Source organism: Pipistrellus kuhlii, unplaced genomic scaffold (genome assembly GCF_014108245.1).
Source record: "Pipistrellus kuhlii isolate mPipKuh1 unplaced genomic scaffold, mPipKuh1.p scaffold_m20_p_4, whole genome shotgun sequence".
Lineage (NCBI taxonomy): Eukaryota > Metazoa > Chordata > Mammalia > Chiroptera > Vespertilionidae > Pipistrellus > Pipistrellus kuhlii.
The window spans coordinates 1585739-1598784 of NW_023425540.1; the positions used below are offsets into that span (position 1 = coordinate 1585739).

Below are 13046 nucleotides of genomic sequence, written 5' to 3' on the forward strand. Positions count from 1 at the left end.
AATGAGTAATTATTTAAAAATACTTTTTATCATTTTATAAAATATATATATATATGGTATTGCTTCTGGATCTTGCTTGATCTCTTCATTTTCCAAGTGATTAACCCTGATGGATTATATAAACTTATGTGACTGTCTTTAATCATATTTATAAATTTCTTGTCACATATTTGAGGCAAACCTGAGCATAGATCATTGAATAGTTACTTTTTTTCCTTGTAAAATGTTTCATTTCTCCATTTTCTTCTTTAGTGGTCTTTTGAAGAATCCAATCTGTCGAGGAAACACCCAACATAACACGATTAATAACTTGAACTTAAGTAATAAAATACTAATCTCCCTGAGTAGAAGTTAGTTTAATACTATGTTAACAATTCTGGGCCTTCAAATAATTAAACGTAATTGAGAGGGCCTTTTTCTCATCGACCTATTGAGAAATACTGAATGCCACAAGACGAAGTCACATGACTAAGTCCTTGCTAACTTCCTGTGGGTTACATCCATCACCACGTAACCTGAGTGGACAGCGAGTGAGCACAGTGCAGACAGGAAGTGACCGGGGCTAGGGAGCATCTGGGCACCGCACGCTGCAGTGCGCGGGCCCGGTCTCCGTCTGCCCTGCCTTCCCCCATGGACACGGCAGAGAAATTCCTCTAAAGCCACCCAGGCCCCTGCAGAGCCGGGAACCAGGGGCACAGTGAAGGGAACGGGGAGTAACTGGCTCTCTCCCTCCAGGAGTGTGTGACCTTGACACCACTGAGCCGAGCCTTGGGCGCCACCTTGTGGCCACACCAGGCATTACATGCAGAGCAGGGCTGGATCTCTCTCTCTCTCTCTCTCTCTCTCTCTCTCTCTCTCTCTCTCTCTCTCACACACACACACACACACACACACACACACACACACGTTCCCCATAATCCCAACCATCCCAACCGCTGGAGCAGGCCTGAGAAATCGCTTGGCCTGGCCGTGCCGGGTGAGTTAATCTCATGTTGGACGTTGGATGGGCTAATGTGTAAGCTGATCCTTTGAACGGCCCCGGGGGACGGCATGACCATCCCCACGGCCCCTGGCAGAGAGGAGGTCCCTCCTGCTGCAAAGGGAGCCTCCGTGATGTTTGGATCTATTTTTTCTCCTTCACAGAAACGGGACGTCCGAGACACACACTCTCTCCCGCGCCCCGGCCGAGCTCCGGGGGTTTCCGTGCCGCGTGGCACCGTGGGGGCGGCCTCGGCGTGGGGGCCGCGGGGGCGGCCTCGGTGTGAGGGCCTCGGGGGCGGCCTCGGCGTGGGGGCCGCGGGGGGGGGGGGCGGCCTCGGTGTGAGGGCCGTGGGGGGCGGCCTCGGCGTGGGGGCCGCGGGGGCGGCCTCGGCGTGGGGGCCTCGGGGGGCGGCCTCGGTGTGGGGGCCGCGGGGGCGGCCTCGGCGTGGGGGCCTCGGGGGGCGGCCTCGGTGTGGGGGCCGCGGGGGCGGCCTCGGCGTGGGGGCCCCGGGGGGCGGCCTCGGCGTGGGGGCCCCGGGGGGCGGCCTCGGTGTGAGGGCCGAGGGGGTGGCCTCGGTGTGGGGGCCGCGGCGGGGGGGTGCTCACCTTCCACAGGCCCAGGATGAGCAGCAGCAGCAGCAGCAGCCCGGCGAAGGCGCTCAGCAGGATGACCCAGAGCGGCACGCGGCCCGGCACCCCGTCCTTGGACACCTGGATGGCGAGCTGGAGGGGCGGCACGGGGTGTGGGCGCGGGGACCCTCCCGGACCCCGACGCCGAGTCCCCGCGGTCCTTCCGCTCGCTCCGCAGGGCGTGCTCTGCACATGGCCCCTCCTGCCCCCTCCCCGCCCTCCCTGCCCCCACTCACACTTAGGGCGGATCAAGTATTGTACAATTTGAAGCAATAGTGTCGGTCGCCTCCTGGGGGCAGGACTAGTCACTGACGGGCTCTGAGCAACCAGGCCCCAGGCCCCCACGCTGGCGGGAGGACAGTGCCCAGCCCAGGCCTCACCTCTCTCTGCCGGCTGCCGGGGCTCAGCACCAGCGACGCGTTCTCGCTCCGCAGCTCCGCCCGCACGGTGAGGTTCAGGCTGGAGAAGCCCATCTGCAAAGAGACGGGCTCCATGCAGCACGCGTGTTATGCTCGTCGGGCTGGGGGGGCATGCCTACTTATTTAGGTATCGCTACAGACAGGGAGATGGCCTGATTTAATACAACCGACGTGTGGCCAGATTCTGGTGATCTCTGACTGGCCAGATTCTGGTGATCTCTCAACACATAATAATCTGGCCACTCAGCGTCTATCCTATAGAATAAAAGGCTAATATGCAAATTGTCCCCTCGACCGGGAGTTCGACCAGCAGGCAGGCCAGCCAACTGCCCATGACCCCTCCCGCTGGCCAGGCTGGCCGGACCCCACCCATGCACGGATTCATGCACCGGGCCTCTAACACACACACACACACACACACACACACACACACACACACACACATTGAGTGGCCAGATTGTTATGGGTTCAGAGATCATCATCATCTGGCCGCTCAGTGTATGTAGCGCTATTCTTTGATAACATGTCAAGGACTGTCTCTCGAGAACCCTTTGACCTGAGCTGCCTTCTAAACTGCTGAGAAACGGTGTTACAAGGCGCTCGTCTTCTGAGATGCAGAGAAGGGGGAGGGGGGGGGCTGGGAAACGCACACACGGACAGGGCCCTGCAGGAAGTCACAGACGAGGAGAGCCCAGCCGGGCCACGTGCTTAAACTCCCCCACCTGAGGGCTTTTCACAGAAGCCCCGCCGTGCACACGCTAAGGAAGGCCCACCGTGCACATGCTCAGGAAGGCCCACCGTGCACACGCTCAGGAAGGCCCGCCGTGCACACGCTCAGGAAGGCCCGCCGTGCACATGCTCAGGAAGGCCCACCGTGCACACGCTCAGGAGGGCCCGCTGTACACACGCTAAGGAAGCCCCGCTGTGCACACGCTCAGGAAGGCCCGCCGTGCACACGCTAAGGAAGCCCCGCCGTGCACACGCTAAGGAAGGCCCACCGTGCACACGCTCAGGAAGGCCCGCCGTGCACACGCTCAGGAAGGCCCAGGCGTGTCAGGGCATGGTGGGGCTCACCTTGAGGAAGGTCGGCTTCCACAGGACCAGGGACACGTTGACCTGGCTCAGGTCCGCGGGCGCCAGGCTGCAGGTGACGGTGGCCAGCCTGCAGGTGCTGCAGTCCTGAGGGGAGGGGCTGCGTCAGTGCTTGCACGTTGGGAAAGAGCCGGGTGTGCCAGCCGTCGGGCGGTGTTTTAGTGCGCACGGACCCTCCCGCGGGGCGGAGGGGGCGGGGAGCGCCTGTCTGGGTTTGCGGATTTACCTGCATCGTGCCTCGCTTGAAGTCTTCCGACGTGAGCGTGATGGTCTTCCTCCCAGAGCCGATGCCCAGCGGGTCCTGGAGGTGCGCGGGCCTGCAGTTCGCGTTCTGGGGGAGGAAGACGGGCTTTGCGGGCACCGCGCGGGCGGAGGGACGCGCCATCGCGCTGTGACACGCAGAGGCCGCGTGGCGCGGCGGCCAGTGAGTCCCTGCGCACGGGAGCGGCGCCGTTTCCCAGCCGCTTCTGAGTTGTCACAGACAGCGGCGAGGACGTCACGGAAAAGGCCGGTGCTGGCAGAATTACTGTCACATACGCCTGCGGTTCTCAGCCGGGGTGCCACGGCCGGCACACCCGTGTGCTGCAAGAACCGTTAAACGTACAATACCCGCCCGGCGGGCGTGGCTCCGAGGGCGAGTGTGGACCTAGGAACCGGGACACAGGCCCGGGTTCGGGCTCCATCCCCAGTGGGGGCGTGCAGGAGGCAGCCCGTCCATGATTCCCTCTCATCATGGATGGTCTGTCTCTCCCTCTCCCTTGCTCTCCGAACTCCAAAACATACATATATTTAAAAAGAAGTCTCTCTTTGCTTGAGCACCTCCAGTAAATGAGAGGTGTAGGAAGAGGCGTTATCCAAAACCCTCTCTGACCCACTGGCCGGTGACCCCAGAAGACACGCCCGCCCCGGCCGCTGGACACTGGGAGGTGACCTCCTGGGAACAGGCTGACGGGTGAATAGTGACCTCAGCTCCATCGCCTGGATTGGGGGCCCCAAGCCCTCCGGCGAGCGTGCTTGTGCGGAGACAGGGGAGGGACGCCGGGGTCGGCAGCAGCGGCCAGCATCTAGGGGCGTCAGGAAGGACCCCCACCCTGCCTCCGGGAGACCAACGCTGCCCACACCCCGATGGCAGAGCCAGGCCTCCCGTGGGGAGGGGACACGTTCTGCTGTCCTGAGCCCCCAGTTCAGGGCGGTCTGTCACCCCAGCAGCTGCTCACGGAGGTGGGTTGGGGGGAGTTACTGTTATTTAAAATGGCCCCAGTGCCTCCCCTGGCTCCTCCGGAAAGCCCTCCGTCACCGTCCCCGTCCCCGTCCCCGTCCCCGTGCCCGTGGGGCAGAGGGCGTGCACACCGGGGAGGGCGGCAGCGAGGAGGGCGCCCGCGGCCGGACTTACGTCGGAGGAGGCCCAGGCGCGTGGGTACAGCACGGGGTAGCCGTCGGCCGTCAGGTTGGGGAAGGAGATGGACAGCGTCAGCTCTGGCATGGGGAAGTGCCCGCTTCTCCGGACCTGCAGGGAGCAGAGGCGTGACCTTCCCTCCCACAGCGCGCGCCCCAGCCAGCCCCGTGGACGGCGCCCTCTCCCGGCCGTCCGTGTGCGGTGCTGAGTCCCGGAAGGAAGGAGGTCGGTTATGACGCTGCACAGAGAGCTGCATCCTTCGGCGAGCCCACAGCGGGGCGCCCGATGGCCGGCGAGCTGTACGCCAGACACAGCCGCACTCTGTCCGCACCCTCCCTGCCCCTAACAGGACCCGGACTCAAGGAAAGCCAGCATTCACTTTTCCTTTGTCCTTTTCCAAGGCTATGAACAACCCCGGAAGAGCATTGCTGAAATAGAGAACATAACTTACAGAGGTGTCAGTGAGAACATAAGTGACAATATAATACATAGAAAGAGCAGCAATGAGCACACCGAGATAAACATTTATTTGTTGCGTAAATGGAAATTCGACCAAGACAATGTCAAATAATCACTTTCTGAAATAGCTACGGTTATTTTTTAGAAAGTGCTTTACTCAGTCATAGTTGTTGTTTTTTTTTAAAAAAGTAAATATTGGAGGTAGTATCTATTTGGTTTCATAGTCTATTTTTTTCTAGGAAGTCTTTCTAATTAATTGCGTCTTATCAGAAAATTAAAGAGTTAGGTCTTTAAGACTGCCTCAGCGATAATGATCAATTTGAGGAAAAGTATTTTAAAGTACTGAAATTATAAATAAAAGTATGTTGATATGTAGAAACAATGATAGATAGAACATTTGGTGAGCCAAAATGTTCCTGTGTGTCTGTTAATACTTGCATTTAATGTACAAATGTACAAGTAACTCCTGACAATACCAATGGGAGCCTGACTTCTTACCACGTAGAAGATATTAACTTCACTTCCAACGTCCTCAGTGGAATTGACAACTTCGGGCACAGTCTCGTTGGCCGTGATGGAGATGTGGTACTCACTGGCCGAGCTGGAGGGAGGGAGTAGACACAGCGAAGGTTGGCTTCTATCTGGCCGCATTCTGCCTCTTTCTCTGATCCGGGAACCTCACCCAAAATGGTTACTGACGGCGACTTCAAATCAGAGGCAAGCGCGTTCGCCCCAAACCCCAAAATGGAATCTTTGAGGGGTCAGAGGGGTCATATTACTCTAGTTCAAGAGTCACTGATACGTCAATGGCCTTAAAGTACTAAAAAATGTCTATAGTGTTTCCAATCAAAATCTCGTTATCAAATGAAACTTGTTCATGAATTCACTGATGGCACGTTCAGTGGCTAGCCAGGCTGAACCATGGTGTTTTTGGTGTTTTGTGACTTTTAAGTAGGTTTTAAAAAGTTTCAAATTCTATATTCACTGCTAAGCTTAAACATGCGATGGTCTCCATGCAGCCTCTTCACGATCTCTGGGTGAACGGAGGGTAAAGCATAATACAGAGCTGAAGTAGCACGTCCGTTTAAAGGAGACAAATAAAAAACATTTGCAAGTATTTGCCCACATTTGTTTTTAAATAAGTGGAAACATTCTTGGGAAAAGAGTCTGGAGGCTGATTCAGGTAGATGTCTGGGCCTGCCCAGGGTTCTGAGTGGGAAGGTCTGGGGTGGGATTGCGGGGAGGGGGCGTGTAAGTTTGCCTCTCTATAACTTACTAGGAGTCCGATGCCCTTGGCCGGGGCCATGGCCACAGGCTCAGAAGACCTGGGTCAGTAGATAGGCATCAACATAAAAAGGCAGTGCATCCGGCCAGTGTGGCTCAGTGGTGGAGCACGGGACCAGGAACCAGGAGGTCATGGTTAGATTCCCGGTCAGGGCACAGGCCGGGTTTCGGGCTTGATCCCCGTGCGGGGCGTGCGGAGGCAGCCGCCTGGTTATCCTCTCATGGTGGATGCCTCTCTGTCCCTCCCTCTGACCTCAGCTCACTGCACGTCACAAAGGCGGAGTCTCCCACCTGGAGAACTGGAGTCCCGCCTCGTACTTGACGGGGAGAGCGATGCTGGCCTCGTTGTCCCAGAGCGTCTCCGGGGGCTCCTCGCTGTCACTGGAAGACACGGCGCGTCAGACAGACCGCCCCCCCCCCCCCCGCCCCTGCCCTCCGAGCGCCCGAGGTGGTAACAATACAAGCACAAGGGGCTCAATCCCCCAATTATCAACAAGGCGCGTCAGACAGACCCCCCCGGCCCCCTGCCCGCCGAGCGCCTGGGAGAGCAGCCCGAGGTGGTAACAACAGAAGCACAAGGAGCTCAATTCCCGAATTTCCAACGGGCGAGGAGGGGGCAGAGGTGACCGCAGAGCAGCCGGGGTGACAGCCACCCTGGTTTGTCCTGCTTCTCACGCTCCCGGGAGGGTACCGGCCAGAACCCGGGTCAGTCCTTAGATTCGAGGTCAGGGGCCTCTCTCCTGGGAATATGGCTTCCTCGGGTCAAGTCAGGGCCCAGAACTGCTGTTTTCGCAGGTGGTTCTTGTTTATCAGAGATGAGGCCTCACAGAGCGAATCTAGAACCTGCCTTCACCTCATAGTCCTTCCACACCAGCCTCGATGCTTGAATTATCTGCTAAAAGCTTATCATTCCCTGGATTTAGTTATCATGTCAATGACAGGCTAGGTAAACACATGCAGACTGAGTGTATACACATGTATACACACATACACCTCACAACCCCTTGTATTAAAAAAGCAGGGGCGAGCGATTTCACAGTGCCCACCGCTGGCTCTGGGCTGGCTCCGTGGGACTGTCCTTGCACATGGACACACCCGGGGCAAGTCACTGACTCTGCGCCTGCGTTTGTTCACCTAGACTCGTGGTCGGCAAACTCATCGGTCCAGAGCCAAATATCAGCAGGACAACAATTGAAGTGTCTTCTGAGAGCCACGTTGTTAAACTTAAACTTCTTCTAACACCACTTCTTCCAAACAGACTCGCCCAGGCCGTGGTGTTTTGTGGAAGAGCCACCCTCAAGGGGCCAAAGAGCCACATGTGGCTCGCGAGCAGCAGTTTGCTGACCACTGACCTATACGACGGAGATTTTATTAAACAATTGATGACTGAGGAGTGACCAGTGTAAAGTTCTGATTTGGAGGAAATCTATTAACCTGAGGGAAGGGGCCATAAAAGGAGGGATTCCGCTGAACCGGTTTGGCTCAGCGGATAGAGCGTCGGCCAGTGGACTGAAGAGTCCCAGGTTCAATTCCGGTCAAGGGCATGTATCTTGGTTGCAGGCACATCCCCATTAGGGGTGTGCAAGAGGCAGCTGATCGATGATTCTCTCTCATCGATGTTTCTAACTCTCTATCTCTCTCCTTGCCTCTCTGTAAAAAATTAATAAAATATATTTTTTAAAAAAGGAGGGATTCCGTTGACTGTGACGGGCAGCCAGTGGGAGGTTAAGTGAGTGGAGCCCGTGGACTTGTAAGCAGATGTCGCCACAGTTGGGCAGAGGTGAGTGACGTGATGACACCATGTTTTGCTAAACAAACGGTTTGACCCAGTTAGAGGATTCAGTTGTTCCTGCCAAATAAAAGTGCCCTTATTTACTTTTTCTAAAGCGGCCTTAGTCTGCACGCACACACACACCAACCTTGTTGCACTTAAGTGCAGGGTCACATTCTCCAGGAGATAGGTCGTGTTAAATTGAAATAGTATTTTGAAAGTTACCTATGAAATAAAAGATACATCTTCAGTTTAGGGCCAGATAAAGAAAGCGTTTACTTTGATTAGAATATCCAGTTACATAAACGATATTACCTACACACAGATCGTGAAGCTACTTAAGACGTATTATCTTCCAAAATAAAAACACATCACATCTCAAAAAATGGAACAAGATATGATGTGCACGTACTTTCAACATGAAATGCAATGTGCTTTACCTGTTGATATTGACTTTAAACGCTTTATTACAATTATATTAATAAATATAATGTATACCACCCATAAAGCATTATACCTTGAAGGGACAGCCTATTTGTTTTACTATAGTACCATAGTCTACAAGATCACAATCACACACAATGGAATTATGAGATGATCACAATTAAAGTCTCTTCAATATAAATCTTCAAATATCAGCAATTACCTACGCACGCGTACTGTAAAACAGAGGGAAAGACACTTGGTTCCTGTAGTTCCATAGAGTAAAAAGGTTCTGACCCTTTAAGGCATAACAACGACGGGAAAACCGAATAAAAGACGTGGCAATTTAGAGTAAGCTATTAAAAACCAGTGAGCTGTGCTTTCAAAAGTTTGCAGTTAAAATATCACCTCAGGAAAAATGGAAAATGTCTTGCTATGCTGACACTCAGAGAGAGGAACTTACTGTTAGAAATTGTGCCTGCGCAAACGGAGTATGTGATGCGTGATTCTTCATAAACACCAAAAGGAAGGACCAAAAGCTAGGTTAACATAGTGGCCATACAACTCAGCAATTCCACCCCTAGACTCACACCCAGGAGAATCAAAATCATGTGTCCACACCAAAACCGTACACAGCTATTCCCAGCAGTAATATTAATAGCAGTCGAAAATAGCAACAACCTCAATGCCCATAAACAATGGAATATTATCCTATAGAATAAAAGCCTAGTATATGAGTCAACTGAACGGTGGAATGACCAGTCGCTATGACGTGCACTGACCAGCAGAGGGCAGATGCTCAACACAGGAGCTGCCCCTAGCCTGCAGGCCCTAAGCCGGCAGAGGTGGGTGCCATCAGGGCCCCCCCAATTGCCCCGCTGGTTGCCCTGCAGAGGGAGGTGACTTGTGATGGTGGCAGTCAAGGGGGGTGCTGGCAGAAGCCTCCCCACAACCCGATTGCCCTGCTGGTCACCCCAAAGGTTGGCCCTGATCACTGTCCAGGCCTGGGGACCTTACCCGGGCACCAATTTCCTGCATCGGGCCTCTAGTTTATAAATAAAAGGGAATGAACTATTTCTCTCTCACATCAATGAACCTTGAAAACAGTATGTAAGTGAAAGAAGCCAGTCACAAAAGACCACATCTATATAAAATGTCAGAATAGGCACATCCATAGAGAAAGAAAATAGATTAGTGGGTGCCCAGGTTTTGAGAAGGGCTGTTGAGGAAAAAAGAATGGCAACAGGTAACGTGTACAGGGTTGTTGTTGTTGGTGTGTGTGTGTGTGTGTGTGTGTGTGTGTGTGTGTGTGTGTTAGAGAGAGAGAGAGAGAGAGAGGGAATGTTCTAAGATGGATTGTGGTGATGGTTGCACAGTTGCAATCTGGGAATATCCTAAAAGCCTTTGACTTGTCCACTTTAACGGACTGAATCGTATGGTATATGAATTATGTCTCAATGAGGCCGTTATTAAAGAGAGAGAGGACAGAAGTGTTTCAGTATAAAGTTCTAAACCCCCCGTTGGAGAGATGACTGGTCCCACAGGTCAGGAAAGCCTGCCACACGGGACTGCAACCCGAGGGCTGTCCAGCTCCGTGGTGCCAGGCACGCCACCCCCATGCGTCTGTGGTTTGTCCTGGTGAGTTTGACTCGTGCCATAACTCAAGAGCTCAACATGGGAACTCAGCCCTCGTCGCCAGCACCCTGGGCACCAGGAGCAGGAAGGATCTCTCGCTGTGAGTGTGCTCTTCACGTCCTGTTGCCACGTGCATTGGTACGATCTGCTTACCATCTCTCCTCTCCTCAGGAACGGGTAGCCCACCTTGCAGGTGAGGTTATGGTTGGATTCACAGCTGTCTTTTGGGATCGCCTGGGAAGGAAGGGAGAGAATTAGAGCAGACGCACAGGAGGACTTTTCCCAGCTGTCAGGTGGGACCAGTTAACTCTATCCCATCAAATATAAAATGTCATTCAATTCGTGACATCTGTCTGGCCAGTGCTGCTCAGTGGTTGAGCTTTGACCTATGAACCAGGAGGTCATGCTTTCATTCCTGGTCAGAGCACAAGCAGGCTCAGTTGGTTGGAGTGTCGTCTCATGCACCAAAAGGTTGCAGGTTCGATCCTGGTCAGGGCACCTACAGGAGGCAGCTGACTGAGGTTTCTCTCTCACATCATGTTTTCTCTCTCTCTCCCCCCCTCTCTCTCTCTCTCTCTCTCTCTCAAATCAATAAACGTACCCTCGGGCGAGGATAAAAAACAAAATCAGTTCAGCGGTATGCAAAGGGGGTTCAATCAATCATGTTCTGAGAACCAGCGAAGGAGGACCTGAGCATTACCTCGATCCCTGAGAAGACGAGGTTCGGGGAGTAGTGCACCGTGGTCCGCGTGTTGTAGGCGCTGTCCCCCTTGTTTCGGACCGTGAGGCTGATGTTGAACTTGTCGCTGTGGGACCGGACCACCAGCAGGTCCTTCTCCAGCGTGGACACGTCCAGGGCCACGTCCGAGATGCACCTGTCCTTGTTCCCACAGTCCTTGGCGAAGGGGATCTGCAACGGCCATGGGGCGCCCTCAGCATCAGGGACCCCCCCGACAAAGGGGCGTGCCTGCTGACACAGCGGCCCCACAGGCAGGCTCCCTGCGTGTCTGCTGGTTCTAGAAGGTGCAGGGGGAGTGGGAAGCTTCTGCTGTGGGTACCGAGTCTCCCACCCTTTGTATTGATAGCACACGGTGTTCGGACGGTTTCCCCGAACCGGCTGGAATAGAAAAGTTTCAGAAAACCAAACCACGTACACTGAGGGCTAAGACTGTGAGAGCAGTGTCACACTCAGCTGCGGCCGGGAGAGTCTTGTTAGAAAGAACCATGTCTGGCCAAAACCGGTTTGGCTCAGTGGTAGAGCGTCAGCCTGCAGACTGAAGGGTCCCAGGTTCCATAGCCGTCAAGGGCACATATGTTGCTTGCGGGCACATCCCCAATAGGGGGCGTGCAGGAGGCAGCTAGTCGATGTTTCTCTCTCATTGATGTTTCTAACTCTATCCCTCTCTCTTCCTCTCAATAAAAAATCAATAAAATATATTTATTTTTTAAAAAAAGAAGAAGAAGAGCCATGTCCTTAGGAGATGACAGAGCCCAGTGGGGGTGGGCACTGGTCACGCCGTGTGCGTGGGAGTCTCCTGACCCCACACAGCCCATCCTCGCTGTCCCACATCACCAGGACAGCCCTTCCTGCCTGCCGGCCGCCGGAGTCTGTCCTCCACCCACCCCGGCCCGGGGTCCAGCCTCATGTCCTCCCTGAACCAAACCAACAGCTTCCCGACCGGTCTCCGCGCCCCGAGGGGGGCACAGGTGTGAGGACCCGGCTCCCCCTGCGCCTCTCGCCTTCGCCCGTGGCCGCCCCGCCCTTCCTCTGCAGCTGCAGATTGGGGCCGAGGTGAGTGTAGTTCCCTCGCTGCCCCAGGACCTCTGCACACCCCTCTGCCCGGAGCACTGCTCTCTCACTCGCCCGGACAGACAGACATCCTGTCCCACAGCTCTCAACCCCGGGGGGTGCCCTGGCCCCCCAAATGAGGCAGAAGTCCCCTCCATGGCACACACTCTGCTGACCCCGCCCCTCGTTTCTGAGCCTGGCGTGTGTGCGACACTCAGTCATCGATGTGGATGGAGTGGGGAGAGTGAGGAGGACAGGAGGCCGGAGGGCCAGGCCCTCCCCCGCGTCTCTGCTCAGCCCCAGGCAGGGCCCCTCTGCACGCTCTTTCTCAGGGTGGGGCTGGGACGCTGGGTGTGGGGCAGGACTGCGGGGACACAGGTCAGCGCCTCCCGCCTCCTGTCGGGCGGGATGTGCCCATGGGAAGCACTCTCTCAGCCTTAGCCTCCATCCTGCACGGGCTAGGAGGGCCCGGGAGAAGGCGGCCATGGCTGAGCGAGGAGGGGAGGGGGGTCGACCCTCTGGTTACCGGGGCCTAAGTCCGTGCAGTAGGAGGACACCCATCAGACCAAAATGGTTTCAAAGAACCAGGGCCAAGTGTTTTAATGTTTATTGGTCCTAAAGGGGAGCTCCCATCGGCCAACCCATGTCCTTCCAATTCGTCCCGAACTCAGGAGATAACACAGGTGCCACACAAATTCCCTCAGTCCCCAGCAAGAGGACGTTCTAAAGAGTTGGGAATAGTCTACAGCAGTGTAGATTTTAAGAAATATATAATTGACTTTGTGTGTGTGTGTGTGTGTGTGTGTGTGTGTATAAGCACCTGCTGGAATGACGGAATACACCGTACCTTGCCATGCACACATACATGTAACCCTAAATCAAGTGTGTGTGTGTTTATGTCTTTCAAGTTTTCCTTTATATTCCCACCAATAGGTATTCCACATTTTTAAGAAACGACTTACAGATTCATGCACTGAGTTTGGCAGCGAGTCATCCAGAATGGGCCCGTTTTCCGGGTCGGAAAGATTGAAGTCCACGGTTATTCTCACCGAGTCCCGGAAGTCATGCTTGTCCTGGAGAGCGAAACAGAACACGGGTCATTGGCATCAAACCTCTGGGGTGTCCTGGCCTTGGCGTGGCGGCTTCTCCTGTCCGGCCAGCCTGGCC

At 54.9% G+C, this 13046-nt stretch overlaps 1 protein-coding gene across 2 annotated transcripts in view; it reads right to left on the reverse strand.

Annotated features, from left to right (window-relative positions):
- Positions 1-215: 215 nt before the first annotated feature.
- The window catches only part of ITGA1 (integrin subunit alpha 1), a 127563-nt gene continuing 114732 nt past the window's right edge, over positions 216-13046 (reverse strand). For both annotated transcript variants that reach the window (XM_036409785.2, XM_036409784.2), the window contains 12 exons: positions 12842-12952; positions 10791-11000; positions 10244-10324; positions 8181-8257; positions 6553-6642; positions 5476-5578; positions 4516-4629; positions 3349-3453; positions 3105-3209; positions 1992-2084; positions 1588-1704; positions 216-273 (listed from right to left, as the gene is read on the reverse strand). In XM_036409785.2, coding sequence (XP_036265678.2) covers positions 229-273; positions 1588-1704; positions 1992-2084; positions 3105-3209; positions 3349-3453; positions 4516-4629; positions 5476-5578; positions 6553-6642; positions 8181-8257; positions 10244-10324; positions 10791-11000; positions 12842-12952 — 1251 coding nt within the window. In that variant the 3' untranslated portion in view covers positions 216-228. The remainder of the gene's footprint in view (positions 274-1587; positions 1705-1991; positions 2085-3104; positions 3210-3348; positions 3454-4515; positions 4630-5475; positions 5579-6552; positions 6643-8180; positions 8258-10243; positions 10325-10790; positions 11001-12841; positions 12953-13046) is intronic.